A 16,474-nucleotide genomic window follows, 5' to 3' on the forward strand; every position below is an offset into this window, starting at 1 on the left:
ACAATATCGCATTAAAGATAGATAATAGAAAAAATGCTCTAGCAATGTAATTAAGCCTTGTTTAATTACAGGCACTTCATTTCACCTAAAAAGAACAATTTTATGATGCGATTGAGCAGTATTTCTTCAATCTAGTAGACTGCTCTCTGAAACCCTATTTGTTCTGCTACCGTTACCGTTACTAACGTAGCCGTTACGGTGTTTATACTGTTGCATACATTTAGGCGTAACATTACGAATTTCGTGCGAAAACGAAAAACGGACGAAAAATGTTGGGAATATACGAAAAATCTTGAAAAAACGAGATGTTGAACTATTGCATTGAGTTTCTCAAGATTGTGGACGAAAGAGTACATAATACAATGCTACTCGCTATTCATAAAACACTGATCAGGTTTCTACAACAACAAAGTTGTATGGCATATTCGTTTTCTTAACCAATAATATTTTTTTCTTTTCAAAAATCGGTAATGAAGTTTAATCATAAATAATATTAGGAATGTAGCGTAAATGACCAGCGGGAAGTGATTAAAACCACAGCACACTTCATTAGGCCGATGGAATACCGTTCTAGTAACGGGAAACTAGTTGTAAGGGTACTGATCGAACCAGTAAAGGGGGAGAAATGATTTGCATAAGCAGACGATCATCGTGTGCCACTTACCGTCTGTCTTCGGGTGTGTGATGCGAGGCAGTTTCCGCGACCTTAACGGCGTCTGGTGGGTTCGTTTACGTTCGCGCACACTAAAAGAGAGAAAATTGTATAAAACAAATACAATGTAGTGTCAAGCCTGCTTAGTGGAAAGCTTCCCCGGGGGAATGGGAACTTACACGATAAAGTTCGGCCGCTTAGATGCCGTCGTCCCAGAGGAAACCATGCCGTCGGATCGGTCACCAGCCTCATCCTCGTCGGAGATGTCGGTCCAATCGGCGCTGTTGCTTGTATCACTACCACGTTCACTTGGTGGTGTTAAGCTGGCCAGCCCTGCCGTGGTACCGTACAGACTGTTGGTGATATTTTCCGACGCCAGCGTCGTCGTGGAGCCGCCAATGTTTCGCCGATTAAGTGCCATGTTGCGTACAAACTCTAGTCGCGAGCCTATCGATTCGTAGCAATTCGACGATACCAATGAAACGTTATCTCCTGGTGGCGATGGAGGCTGCGTCCGCAAACGCACCGGTTGCAGCATCTGCTTCTCCTGTTGCTGCTCGTACAAACGACGGTCTGGCACAGGAAGTTCCATTTCAGCTGATCCACCGCACGCCGGATCATCGTAGTCAACACCATCGGCGCTACGAATGAAGTCGTAAATATTCTCTTCGTAGATATTCTCCTGCTGTGCCTGCCCGTACTTCTGCGATCCGTGGGGCGATTTGTCCAGCAAATCGCCACCCGGACTCAGTGGAAGTTCAGTAGATGATATGCTCTCAAGTGTGAGGTTTAATCGATCACTGACCAAAGTCGGGCTGGTGACATCACCTAATGCTCTGGTGTTGGTGCTGGATGCGCCGATTAGATTATTCCTTGGTGGTAGGGGAACCCCCTCTGGCTTTGGAAGGTCACCGGATGATATGCTCTCAAATGTGATGTTTAGTCGATCACTTTCGGCAGTCGAGCTGGTTGTGTCGTTGGATGCGACGCTGCAGTTATTCCTAGGAGGCAGGGGAACCTCCTCGGGCTTTGGTGGCCTTGGTGGAATCTTGCTATACTTGATCATCTCATAGTTCGACTGATAGGTCACCTGCAGGTGCTTCGGAAGCGTTTTTGGTGAGGACGAAAGATTGCGCTTTGGTTGTGGCAGTGTTAGATCGTTGCGGGTATCATCCCTGGCCGGTGGAAGATCCGGTGGGGGGCTGCAAATCTCATACGTATCCTCTTCCTTCGCTACAGCGTCAGCAGATGCATTCTTTCCTTGTGGATTTGCGCCGAGTTCAAGCTCGATCGACTCGTAATTTTCAAAGGACTCATAGCTGTTGATGCTGATCGTATCTTCGGGGATGAGATGAGTTGCTGGGGCATCTTCACGTCTACTGTTCGTTCTGGAAATGCTCTGGTAGATATTTTCTGACTCCCGCTTGGATTTGTGAATAAACGATTCAATCTTGCTTGTGAGCTCAGTCAGATCGATCGATACCACTGGACTTGAGCTGGGTACCGATTGCTTCTCACTGATCCCCGTTAACTGCGTACCCATTTGTTGTATTTCCTCCGGTTTCGTCACGGGCTCATAATCGTCCTCCAGATCCCGCTGCAAGCGATCCCGCCGTTCGTTAAGACTCATTCTTTCCACCGTTCCACGAGAGCAAGGAAAATGATGGTCATCCATCGAGACCGCCTTGTTGATAACAATAGTATTGACCGCTTCAACAATGTTCATCTGGCTGGTATTTGTGTCACCATAAGATAGCGAACCTGACCCAGCGCCACGAAACAGAAAGGACGCATTCGGACGCACCGGCAAATTGTCACCACTTGGCTGTTGACCTTCTCCCTCTTTCGTCCCTCTGGCCTCGTCGGGATCATTGAGTGTCAGGTCGTTGAAACTTTTCGACAGATTATCGATTCTATGGCTGGCGGCAGAGATTGCTTCCAGAATTTTCTTCTCGGAAACTTCCATCTGTTGGCCGAATCGTTCCGATTCTATCGCTTGCTCCGATTGTGGTTCATCAATTTGTATCGTCGGTATTTCGATAGAAGAGATGAACGATCGTCGAGTAGATCCGGTTGCCGTCTTTTCGCCGGGATCGTCACGCAGAACCACTTCCACAGGTGCGTCCGGCGGCCTGGTAGTATCGATTTGTATTTTTTTCGATGATCGGAACGTTAGTCGCTCGTATATTTTCGAAACCGTGCTTTTGCTTTTCTTCTTCTCTTTTGTTTCTTTCGATGGAATAGCTTTTTCTTTGCCTTCAATGTTTATCACACTTTCCACCGAGGGCTCGACAATGTTTGCTTCCTTAGATGGATTCTCTTCGCCGGACGCTGTGCTCTGTCCACTAGATTCTATTGTTATAACACTCGTTTCCGTAGTTACGGTACTTTGGCTATTCGTGTCTTCCGGTATCTCAGGGGTGTGAAGTTCAGTTCTCGACACTGCGACACTGCAATCCTCTTTCCCAAGTGTTCCATCGAGTATCGTATCTACTTCCTCGCTGCTAGACACCGGCCGGACCATCTTCGACTTAATACCTTTTGTCTTTTGGAGCAGCTGTTCACTTTTGTCCGGCACCTTCGGTTTACTGCGTCCCGGTGGAGGCTTACCCGTATCACCGTGACTAGATGCTCCCGCTCCATCGCTCTTCCGGCCGCGGGGAGTAGTGTGCTGTACGTTCGGTTCGAATATCTCCAGTACCTTTCGCACGCCGAGTGAGCTTCGACCCATTTCACCCCACTCCGGGCGTCGGTAGATATTTTTCCTCAAGCTCGGACGCTTCTTGACACCCGCTTTCCGAACCGACGAGCTCTTGCTGGACGCCGACGATATGTCATCCGAGCTTTCATCCGTCCGACACGCACTACCGGCGGTGCTACTACTGCCACTGCCTCCAGCGTTGGAAGAGTTCTTCTTACGTAAACTCGCCCTTCCACTACCGTTCCGGCTGGCCGCTGTGAATCCGTACGCATCGGCTCCAACCGATCTACCCGTATCCTCCACGACCTTATACGCCACGTTACCGCACTTGTGGATGTACCCGCCACGCTTCTTCACCTGCTCCAACAATCCCGCATCCTGTTGGATCATTTGGTTGAACTTATTGGTCAGTGCGGCAACTTTGGTGCCATTTCCGGCCAACAGCCGTCGGTTGTACGGTGAAATGTTGTTCATGAAGCTTATCTTTCGCGTCGGAGTGTTTCCTTTACGCCCAAGCGACGAAGTACTCGGTTGCGCCGGTTCCGGAGATAAAGCGCACGTATTTGGCATACACCCATCGTCGACAGTTTCTTCGATCGAATTTTGTTGAACATCCATTTCTGCTGTAGTTTCTTCTTTGTCGTCGACATTTGACGCGGTTATGGTGCACACCGAAGTCTCCAAAACATCTTCCGGCCCGGTGATATTCTGAATATCGACTCCAATAAAGTTGTTGACGTAGTTCTCCACCCGTATCGGCATTTTGCCTTGCTTTTCGTCCTGCGTCAGTGCACGAATTCCAAGTAGTTCCTTCCGGCGAGCCCAGTGTATCTGGTTCCCCGAGGGAGTGGAAGTTACCAGCGGAAAGGAATCGCGTACCGTGGTTCCTGCGGGAGTCGAGCTGGGAACAGCTAACGCCGCTAGCCCTCCACCACCACCACCACCACCACCACCAGTGCTAATGCACTGTCGTTTCTCCACCTTCTGTGTGTCTCTGTCGGGGCTAAGAAGAGCCGCATTAGAGGTCCGTTTTGCCGATCGACGGATTGAGCCGTTTCGCTGAAAGCGCGAACCGGCCTTAGGTGAGGCGGACTTCCAGGTTGCACACCGACTGGCCGCTCCGGTCGGTGTACCGATGGTAGCACTTTTCGCCTTCCTCACCAGCGTATCTATGGCAGTTCCACCAGCTGGCGGTGTGCTGGCACTCGAGAGCAACCGGCTGTTCCAGAACTGGCGCAAACGCTGCACGCTGTACGATGGATACTGCACCGGTGACGAGTCCGGTGATGATGACGATTGCGTGCCGTTGCTCTCGATGGCGCTCGAAGGAGGCGATTCCCGCCTGGACTCGATGTCGCCTTCAGCCTTTGCCTTCTTCACCTTCGGCTGTCCGTAGTCGGGGCCGTCGCTCTTGTCCGTTCCGGGCGTTGTGCCAGCGTTCGTCCCGAACAGGTAGAACCTTTGGATGAAGCTTGCCACCTTCCGGGTGTCGGCCGCCGGTTGCGGGGGGTCCTTCTTCAAGGGCTTCGGACGCTTCTCACCAGCCACCGGCGTGGTGTGGTTGCTTTGCACATGCATCATGACCCACCGAGGCAGTGGAAACTCTCACCACCGCTGACCTAAAATGAAAAGGAAATCACCTTTTAGTTTTATGGAAACACGTTTTTATCGGATGCTAGACCGCTCAAAATCGTTCGTGGTACACGTTTAGTATCGCGAAGTTCATATCTTATAATCCTCCACCGGGGTGAAAGCTATTCAGGTGTGTGGTTTTCTTTTTTTTTCCAACAAAGTTGCACACTGCTCACACAAAGTCACGGTCAGGGGAACGCGATACATCCATTCAGGGTCGACGGTTTGTTTGCCATTGCGGTTTTTGGACGCCTCGTTCGGACTCGTAAGCAACTCTCGGCTCAACTATTCGTTTTGCAAACCACCAGAAACCAACCGGTTTGATGGCGCACCACCAAAAATAGCCTCAAGATGCACTTTTACTCTCTTTTGTTATGTTTCATTTGTGTGCTCTTCCAGCGAATCTAATGGAAGAAGCAGCGAACAGTTTTGCATTCAAACGGAAGTGCTAACTGCTTTTTTAAGGCGAATATTGGTGATTAAAGATTCCAATCCGTTGCAGCTCGAAAGGCTAGACTGAACTAATTGGATATGCAACAAATGTGTGTCTTAAAATTGGCTGAAATATGTCTGGTAATTTTCACTTCGACACGTGTTTGGCATACCGCATGTCGGAATCGTCGGAACACAAATCTGTCGTCGGAAGTTATATCGATTGATTCCCTCCATTCGAACCGGTGGCAGCGACAAGAAGTGGAATGTCCGTCGCGGACAAAGCATTGTATAACTGAATAATTACAAAAAAAAATATGGAAAGATGGCCACCACCCCGCACCGGGGGTGAGTTTTGTATGAAAATGCAACAAATATGCCACCAAGTAGCAGCCTGGCCAAGAGGAAGCTAGGAAGAGCCACTTTCAGCCCCACGGGGCGGCAAAAATTGGAAATCGACCGACGGGGGGAAACCCTAGCAAATAATAACGGCAACAAAAAATTGGTATGAAGGAAAAAAACGCGCGCTGCGTCGAAGACGTGCCCGACAGGTGCTTTTCTCTTGCGTAACCGCGATGGCAAAGGGAAGCCTGCGCGCACATACATCCATTTTGCCCCAACCAGGAAGATAAATCAATGGATGGTTCGGGGGCAAGGGTAGTATCGGAGCAAAGGGGGGGAAAAAGCTAAACTGTCGCCGTTTGTTTGATGTCCACTCAATAAGGCCGGAGCGTGCGTGCGGAATGGTGAGCTGTATATGTCCTGGGCCACAATCTGGGCTGTCTTTTGCCGGGGTTTGGTCTGATTGAGACCCAACCTGGCCATGAGGAACGATGGTTCCGAGGGGCCCTGATAATCCCTGATACTCTGATCCGATGCGATGCACGTGCCGGTCCGGTTGGCAAAAAACGAGGTGCATAAAATAGGGCTCAATGTATTAACTTTGCATTGCGTGATGTGCAGCGACAACTACTGCGAGGGCATTTTTAAAAACCTTCAATGCACCACGAACAACAATACTCCTAATATGACCCGTATGGATGAGCCAGAGAAAGCCAGAAACATCGCAGAGGAAACAAGGTTATGCAAAGAAAAGTGTCACAGCTACATTTCCATCCAAAATGGACAACAGTGAAATATATGTATTAATGTTTTGCATACGGCAAAGGAAGGCGGTCAAAAGTGTCTCGCCTCAAGCTGGATTTTTGCATATCAAAAGACGAGCCCACGGAGGAAGGCTCCGGAGCACTTTGCGTCGTAACCTTTTCCAAGGATTACGTTCGAGGCTTCGGGCGAATTCGCGACGTGCGTAAGCGATCCTGATCGCGGGGACACCGATCCACCGATGACATCATATTTCGGTGATATAATTTGATAAGATATGTAGCACAATCATGTGTGAGAAGATGCGACAGGTTGGAGAACAAATTCATCAAACCATAAATATCGCTTTCGTGAAGTGATCTTCATCATTAAATGCAATTGTAAAAGAGAAAGCATGTCATCCTGCAGTATGCCATCTGCTGCTGCAGTGTTCCACAAAATGAAACCAAGTTGGTCGTAAATTTGCTGATAGGTAACCCAATTCCAACAGCCATTTCTGAGTTACACATCCTCGATACCGAAACGGTACAGACAAATCTAGTCGAGTCTAATCCCATCGAAAGAATGAACACCAAATGATGCGCCCCACCGGGTTGAGATGTAATCAGATAATGGCCATTCCTTGCCGGAATAACCGTTTCGATGTTTTCCTAATTGTGTAGAATCGTGGCGTGAAGCTTGGAACGGAATGCAATAAAGTTGTTCTTCATGCCGTACTTTTTACGGAGATTGAATCAGAATCGTTTTTATTACCGTTTCCTAGCTTATCGTCTAACACCCTGCTTCCTGCCTGCGCCTCGGACGATGTTGGCCTAAATTAAGATGCCATCTTCCACCCCGAGATATCCAAGACGTTCTCCAACCACGCGCACTCCAACCAACACATCCGTACCGTTAGCCCAATAGTAAGCGATTTTGGAGGGAATTGTGGAATCTTGACCCAGCTGGAATTGGCAAAAAAAAACGGAGAAGGAAGGAGGAGGAAATAAAGCTGCTGATGGCGAGCTTTCGCTGCTGAAAATGTTAAATGCTGTGGCATGTAACCGGGAAGGCGAAGAAGAACCCGTTCGCCAGCGAAGATCGACAGTGGAAGTAGTCAAACCGGCCCCTCTTCGGAACCGGACGAACCTGTAGCTTATGAGAATGTCGGAGGTCTGCAAAACCACGGTGGTAGGGGTGGCCACGGCGCTCTAAGATCGGACACCCAAAGATTCAAAAGGGAATGTGTTGGGTATCTTGCTGTGTGTTGTAGTGTTTCGCGTCATACAGATGTTTACCTCTCGTTTAGCAATCGTTCGTTGTGGATGTGTCTGTTTGGGAGTGCTTCATTAGAGCGGAGAACTTCTCGGTAGAAACCCGTTTTTGTCTCGTTGGGGTGATGGAACCAAACCAAGAGGCTACCACGAGTCGGTGGTGGCTTTATACCTGCTCCAGCATTCGAGGACACGGGCAAACAAAGTGCCAACAACTTCCTTCAAGTCCGGTTCAGTTTCCAGAAGCTTTGGTAGTAAGGGAAGAAGAAAGGCACGCAGATCCAACGTACTATGAACAAAGAGCATAGGCGAAAAAAAATCAGCGTTCAGGAGTACCGCAAGATCCCGTTTTCCAAGTCCTCCAACACCTTCTCGCTGCCTCTCTCCGAACGTCCCAAGGTTCCAAAGGAAGAATGTCGGAAGAAAGGGTAGGCCATGGCAAAAGCGAAATCAAAACCCAAACAACCCGTGATCTCTTGGATGGCGAGAGAGGGCGCGAAAGACGCAAGGACTGTGCAAAGTCGGCGACGTGCGTGGAAAGTTCCAATCCCAGGGGTTCAGAAGACGTCCCTGTACGTGGAAGGTTTTTTGTATGTCACGCACACGAACGGAGGCCTTACGGGCCTTGTGGATATCACAAACGGGAAAGGTAGGCATTCCTGCTATTGGAGAAATACCCGCGCGTGCACCTTCGCGCGGGGATCCGATATTTTGGATCGTTCCCCCGATTCCCCAACAAGGGCAGAAAGGAGGTTGATCGTTTTCATTGGCTACAACAACGGGGCGTTGGGTGCGTTCGAATCTTGTCAATCCGGAGAAACTTACTCGAGACGGGGACCGTTCATTCATGCACATTCATGACGATAACTGAAGGACTTATCTGCACGCCAGGCAACAAGCGTAGTACTTTTCGTTTCGTTAGGATGTTTCAGTTACGATGCGCCTCACCCGAGACGTTAGAGGGATGATCAGGTGTCGATCATACGATCCGGTCCCCCCTCCCGGCGGCAAAGTTTTCTCATTTCGATTTCAACCAGGAGAGTACAACCAGGAAGCGACACATAAGAAACCAATTCCTTTGCACTATTTCCGAGCAAGTGAAATTATGTCAACCGGCAAACCCTTAGGTCGTCGCGTGGCTGTGGTTTCCTCCCATGTCCAACGTAGGTCGCGTCTCAAATATAGCTCACACACCTGACTCACCGACGAAGGTCCGACAACTTCTCCGGAATAAACACTGACTGATTTATGCTGCATTCATCGCGCGGACTCGCTCAGGCATCGTATATCTCAAGCGGGGCCAATACTTTACGATCTAACTACCAAGGAAAGGTGAAACGTTCGTCGCATAAAGCGCGAACAAAAGGCACAACAACAGCAGAAGCACCTTTGAAAGACGATACCTTCACCAAACCGCGTCACACAGTCAGTCAACTGTGGCGTGTTCTTTCACGGCCGTTTGGCTGGAAATACCGCGATTCTTGGCCGCTGCCCGATCGATAGACGTTTTGCATGCCGCAGACCACGGAGACGCGCAAATTAGTATGCAACAACCGAACACCCACAATAAGGCCGCCGTCGGCGGGGGGTTGAACTCCGATGGAGCGATGGAGGGAGCGGGTTTTTGGCAAGGTTTGGCATGTTTAATTTGTTTGCGCCGGTCCATTAGTGGACGAATCTGGGTGGCTTCATTTGTGAGCGTTCTATAGAGGTGTGTGGTTTAAAATCTCAGCTCCAAACCGGATACTAATGAGATGACTATTTAAAATTTGTCTTGCTTTATTTGCTCAACGACTTAGTGACTCTTAGTGAGTAAGTAAGAACGATCCATAACGAAAAAGCTTAAGGAATACGCAAATTTAATAACGTTTCCGAAACACTTTTCCTCTTCCAATGCGATGGAGACGGAAAATAATGCAGCGAGGGAGAGAAAAATTGAACAATTATTACATTTTGTTTTCCTCTCAAATCAAGATCCAACAACCCCCGCACTGGTCAATGGCCGCGCCGGAAGCTGCAAATTCGATCGATGAAATGGAAAGTGTGGGTATATGTGTGTGGCTGCCGATGTCGTCTCTTTGCATTGGAAAAGAAACCCGCTCCCCAGACAGACCACCCCGCGTTCGGGTAGTGAGTTCATTAGAATTAATTGCTCTAATAGTGGGCAGCTGAAAAGCAGCATAATGCAGAACAAGCTCCACCGAAGGTAGGTGAGAAAATGAGTGGTGTGAGATGCGTGAAAGCGGCAAACGCATTTCGATGACCCGTTCGGTCACTTTTCGGACGCCGGAAAAATGGCAGTCGGCATGAAAAACTTTCACCCGCTCCGGTGTGGGTTTTTCCCGCAGTGACCTTTGCCCAACCCCCCCTCCCCAATGCCGTTCGGGTTTGAAATGAGGCGCTGTGTTGCGGGGTCACACAAATGTCGTAGGTTGAATGATTAATAAAATTGACACTTTTCCTCTCTCGTGGACGATGGTTTTTCTTCTAACGTCTAACGTTCTAATCCCACGTCAAACCGATGAAAACCCGTCCCGGCCTCGAGACAGAGTGGTTCTCTAGTAGGAACGAGTTAAGTGAGTCTTGAGGTGTGTTAGGGCTCATTACTTCGTCCAGTTTCTTCGCTGTGTGGAATACAATTGCAAGACGTTTTCCCCGATGCACCCGGTTGTTGATGGGTGTTGTAAAACTCCATTGAAAATTTTAGGTATCTCCATCGACTGGGGGTTGGATAAAAAAAAAACAAAACACAGCTCCTCTTTGACGTCAACCTTGATTGGCAAACGACCAGAAAAATTCCCAGCGTCGTTATGGTGCGGAGTGCCATAAATTGTAATTTCAATTGGTCACTCAAAAACTTACCCAACCCATCGTCTTCGCCAGTGTTCATTACCCCGGAATGTCCGAAAGTTTTACCGAATGCTTCCTGTCCTAGAATTTCGGAACGTGTCAACGCTGAGTCGCAGTTTTTGTCGGGGCAGAAGCGTCAGGAAAAAAAAACGGTAAAACCATGCATGTAACATGTTGTCAACTAGATTTCTTTTCCTTCAACATTATCCACGAACATGTAACAACATGGATAATGGTTTTCTTTTACGGCTCGGTAATAGGATATCTTAAGATCGTCTTTAAGTTGGCTAATTAATCCAGTCCGAAAAATGTTACGAACTGTGTTGTTGGTGGAATGGTTTCAAGGCAATAACACTGGCCACAATGTAAGCTTGGAAAATAAGATTCTTTTTCAACCAAATCCGATGAGTGACACCATGGAACGCAGTTGAACTTGAAAAAGGAGTGCAACCACTTGAGACCGGACGATATTGCTCCACTTTTTCACATTTAAAGACAATCCACTCGAGAGATAAGCGAAGCAAACGGAACAGGAACACATGGGAGTTAGATAGTGTCGTTGCAGTAAAAAACGGATCGAATCAAGGGCAAAGAAGGGCCAATTTTTCAATGGTGCAGTCGAGTGCACGGTTAGTTAAACCGATGCTTGACTTTGGGCCTATCGAAGAGAGTAGTCGCAAACGCTTCGAGCGCAACAAATTAAATTTAATGTGAGTCAAAACGGGGCACACAAAGCTGGGATGCAGGCGACTCAGGCAATTGCGACGAAATCATGAGATCGTGCCCAAAGCCTGAAGGCTTCCGAACGCGTCCGGAGAACACGCGTTGAAGCAAAACACATAACCCATCCGCAGTGGATGTCGGAAATTGAGTGGATCGCGGCAAAATGCAGCTTCTTTTTCCTTCGCCTGCAGTTTTCGCCATCGCTCTTAGGGGTTGGGTTTTGCGTGGTTGGGAGGCATGAACAATAAATGAACATGATTGTTATTATTTTCGACTCGGCGAGCCATTTCGCTCGTTTCCACATTCCATGCAATGTTTCGCGTGCGCGTCGAAGATGCGCTTCCGCCTACAAAGAAACGAACGGCAGAAGGTAGCTCGTCTCTTGGCCACCCAATGCAGCAAACCGTATTGCTTTGCACGACACTAAAACAAACCATCAGCAAAGAGGCAGAACGAACAAACCATCGTAACGATCAACGATCTGAAAGTGGTCAGAATGGACCAACGCTGGTGATGCATTTCCCGCATTCTTCTCGCACGGACCATTGACTTTTACGCATTAATTTTCTTGCACCATCTCCTCCATCTCTTCCCGCGAATGCATCCCATTCATCATCATCCGGAACCGGTTTGTTTTTCTTATCGGACGTCGACGCGAGGCGATGCAGTTTTTCCGAGCGACCTCCGGAGTTCTACCAGAGTAAGGTTTTCTTGCGTAAGAAACATTCCTATAACGCGTCGTTCGTGGCGTTGAATGTGTGGTGCTGACCTTTCAGTAATTAATTCATGAAGAACGCAAAACATCCTCTCGGAGATCGAGCGGTCAGTTGCCTAACAGCAACTTCGTCAGCAAAATTATTGTTTCCGGAGCAAACATTGCCGTGTTTTTAAGTATTGCCTAGTAGTGTGAGAGAGGGAGGGAGGCAAAGTGGAAGGCAAATGTTTGCATACCACTAACACATTTCCGGACCATGCAGGGAGGGTGTTAACCATGCAGAGACTGCTATAACTCGTGTTGCATACACATGTTTGATTGTTTATTATTCAATCATCGCCACAACTCGTTCCAAACCTCTTCGTGCCTTCATTTAGAAGATTGTAATTACAGTATTCGTCTTCAAGCGAGATTATAAAGTTTAGACACATTTTCAAACGCCTCGCCCGTCTCGATAGTCATGCGATTTACTCGAATTGATTTTCCATAATCGTCTTACGCCAGAGTAAAGTAAAGGGAATCAGGCTATCGGTTATCTAGACTCCATTTTCTTGACTTCGATTCCGTGAAAAGCGTGATAGCCATGAAGAAGATACCCTAGCGCGATCATTTTCACACCTAACAATGGAGAGTGTGGAAACGAGGCATAACTCATGCAGCGTGTCAACCGACAGCATCGCTGGAAAAACAGCCACACTAAATCTCACCGGTGTCGATGTAACGGGCCTCCATCACCGTTTCTCCTGCCGTCGACGGCTGCGTGTCGGCCGATTGTTTGCTGCAACGCTGGCAGATGCATTGCAACCTTGTACTTAACGTATAATTCACCATCGATGCAGCTGCAGGTGGCTCGTCGCAGTGCAATCGAGTACCGGGGAAGGGGACACCAACGGTGTGAGAAGTCGTAGCATAACGCAGCATATAGCTGTACCTTCAATGTCTCCCTTGGGGCAATTCGATCGAGGTAAGATCAGCACCTGTTCGGTGCGCGAGTGAAATAAGATGTAACGGGAAGACTCCCACCGAGTAATCGCTGCGCGACTTTGGTGCCTTCCTGGCTATCCCACCCGGTGTTGTGGCCACAGTTCACGTAACCTTCCAATAGCAATTATCGTTATTACACCCACCACAACCATTAGGAGTCGGGTAGTTCTCCTCTTCGGCGGCGTTGAGGGCGTTGACAGGCGATCTATTTTCCATGGCTCGGGGGTTCGAGGTTGAGAAATCGAGACATCCACCGAACGCCGGGGGTTTACTTCAAGTGAGGCGCCAATTCTACGGAAAGGAACCACTTTTTGCAGGCGTCGGAGAAATACTTCATCCCGTTCGCTGTAGGCCATTTTAATCACGCACATGCCTCACCGAAGGCTACAGGGTTGAGTTGAGTTGCAGAAGTGTGGAAGGAATTGCCACACTGTTGTGACAAATATCAACCCTGGCAGAGGTCACAAAATACTTTGTTTATATGTTTCAACTTGCTTGTGGAACATGCTTTCGGAGCACGTTCGGGCACGTCCAGCGAAGCGTCGTCTTCATGGAGTCATTCTCTTCACGAGTCGTTACATGCCTTTCCTCTACAGTCAACGTTGTCAACTAACCTATTTTAATGTGGTGCGCTAAGTCGCCGGGGAATATCAACACGTGCTTTCCATTCTCAACTACAACCGGTGCCACATTCTTACCAAAGGGCATCATCGTAATGCTTTCACCTGCCGGCCCTAAGAAATGAGCGTGTTCACAGCTTGGTGTTAATTTAACAACCGTGCTTTCTTTTTTAACACTCAAATAATCTAGGGAAGGGTGCCTTCCTCTGAAGAATATGCTTAGACTTATGCTATGTTTACCATCGTTAGACTCAATTTATGAGACGGTCATCTATCGAGCAACTTCTATCTAGGCCAAGTAAAAACAAAGCACAAACCGGCTCCAATAGCGCCCTTCAAATACCATCAATTGTCTAATTTGGTGAAAGGAAGTATCCCTAAATACACGGCCAAAAAACTCGTGCAAAAAACTCTTTAAAGTATTACAAACTTTGCTACTGACTCGAAGACACAATCGGGATCGGTTACGTCGAAATGAACGACCGTTTAAAAGGCATCTTCCTTGCCCGTCAAACATCTGTCCGACGAATTTCTCCACCGTTTAATCGAAACTTTCACGGCTCGCTGCGCCACGTGTGAAATATCACGCACCTGCGCTGGCCTGGCTCCATCTCCACGTCGTTGCCTTTGGAGTATGTTATGTTTGACGTGTGTTGTTTATAATCGGAAATGCACCGTCCACGATGCGGCATCATTTACACACAAATGAGCATCGAATGGGACCGTCTAACGTGAGCATTATAGGAAAATGTTGGAAATCAGGATCGTTTTACGACCACCAAAAGTCTCCCTTCAACAGCAGGGAGGTTGGTGACAGGGCTGGACTTCCCTAAACTGTGCTGTTTTATTTATGAAAATATCTCTAACGGCAGTGGGAAAAAACCAACGCCAAAGGTGAACGATTTTCTCTCACGCTCAAGAAAAAACGGTTAAGATATTTATATGCGTCCGCTGCAGTTTATAGTTTTCTCTTGGATATTGGATTATGATGCTTTATGATCTACACGTCATGGGGTCGCGTGTTGCGTAAGGCATTTAGACATCATTAGGCGGAGGAATGATTATGATTTCTTTAACTCAATCAGGTTACCTAAGTCGAGATATGACATGCAGTTTACTTTCTCGGCGAATCTACAAAAGTAAATAACTCAATCAGCGATAAAGAAGCTGCATTTGTTGAATCGTTTCCACTATGAACCGAGAACGGTATGATAAAGGATTGATTAAGCTCGTGCCGCTAGCCATGACACGATCAATATGTTTAGCACATATTGACATATGTATTTCGGCAAACGTTATCTAATCTTGCAATTCTGAGAAAGTGTGCCTTAGGATTTTGTTTACGAACTGTACAGACAACACGCACGGTAGGAGGGCTTGTAAGAGTTTAGTAAATATTGTTATTCAGTTTGGTAACACACACACATTGACTACTGTTATGTTCGTTCCCTTCCAAAAAAGCGGTAAGATTGAGCAACGAACCATCACCATAATTCGAGTCCGGCATGAGCGTGAACGATCGCACATGATTTTAATGATACCGGGATATCGTTTTCATTGTCGTCTGATTTCCATACCAGTCCACAACCAAAAAGGTTTGTTGACGTCGCCCGAAGCTAAATCCGAACATGCCGTTTTGAGGAAGTCGTGAAGAAATGAGGTTTCGATTTCACAGAACCAATGATAAAATCGAACTCGATGTTCAGTGAATTACAGTCATCTTTCGATGTAGTTGCCTATTTAGTCGCGTTGTTGGTGGATTCACTGATGCCGAGATGTGCCCAAACGCACACACTCGAAAGAAAGGCATCTACCGATAGAGTTGTCTTTGTTGTTGCTGGACTATCTAAACAATGATGTAATTTAGCTAAAACAATACCGCATCTCCAATCATGGGAAGATTAGTTCGTGACATGTGTCTCCAAAGGGTTAAGCACACACATTCACATCATCTACAGAAACACCCGTTTGTGCAAATGCTGTCAAGGGCTGCAAGTAATCACTGAAAAACATGCATCCACGATAAGCAGAAGCTCTTTTCATGTCGTCAGTATCGCCAGTACCGTACGTTTAGCAGGACATTCCACACTGTTCGCAAACACTGAAACAAATTACACACATCCTTTCAGCTTCACCATAAACAGTTCTTTATCACATGCATTCTGTTTGTTTGTTTGTTTCTTCTGCTGCTTCAATGATCGTAGGATATTGAAGGATGTTTCATAAACAAATCTATAACTCATCACTTTTGCTAACCTTTATCTCACAAAGCCACTCGATCGATAGCTGGTCGGTTTGCCTGTTGGTATCCGCTACATCCCGTCGTTTGATTGAAACAGGATCGATCCGGATCAAATGTGCTCTTGCTGTGGCGATTCTTCTGTCAGATCTATCAGATCAGAGCAGTGACCGAACGCGCCATCTTCCTTTGCTCGTGCTTTGCAGAAGCTCACACGCGCCAAACACAGAGTCAAAAACGGAGAAAAGACACAACAAAGCTCTATTCACAAAAACACTTCCTACGTGATCTCTTCGGAATCTGCGGATGGAATCTAAGGAAATTTTCTCCAACCGTAGATAGTCGCGTTTGGGTTCAATCGCACACGCACTCACAACACACACGCCGAAAATCAAACCAAAAGAAACCAAATGGACATCGCAAAGGCAAATGCCCAACAGAAAGCACACGAGAGCAAGAAAAAAAACTATAAACCACAGACGGAATTAGTACAGCTTCACACAACAAGCGTGGACTGTTGAACGCGAAGACCGATCCCTACGAAACGACACGATGGACTAAACGTGCCA

General features: G+C 47.5%; 1 protein-coding gene across 1 annotated transcript in view; it reads right to left on the minus strand.

Annotated features, from left to right (window-relative positions):
- Positions 1–16,112, minus strand: part of LOC131263684 (uncharacterized) — a 40,943-nt gene extending 24,831 nt beyond the window's left edge. Inside the window, exons 1-4 of the mRNA XM_058265926.1 lie at positions 15,923–16,112; positions 4,292–4,972; positions 832–4,240; positions 665–744 (exon numbers count right to left, since the gene is read on the minus strand). Of these exons, the coding sequence (XP_058121909.1) occupies positions 665–744; positions 832–4,240; positions 4,292–4,934 (4,132 nt within the window). The 5' untranslated portion in view covers positions 4,935–4,972; positions 15,923–16,112. The remainder of the gene's footprint in view (positions 1–664; positions 745–831; positions 4,241–4,291; positions 4,973–15,922) is intronic.
- Between the last annotated feature and the right edge of the window lie 362 nt (positions 16,113–16,474).

Source organism: Anopheles coustani, chromosome 2, assembly GCF_943734705.1.
Source record: "Anopheles coustani chromosome 2, idAnoCousDA_361_x.2, whole genome shotgun sequence".
Taxonomy (NCBI): domain Eukaryota; kingdom Metazoa; phylum Arthropoda; class Insecta; order Diptera; family Culicidae; genus Anopheles; species Anopheles coustani.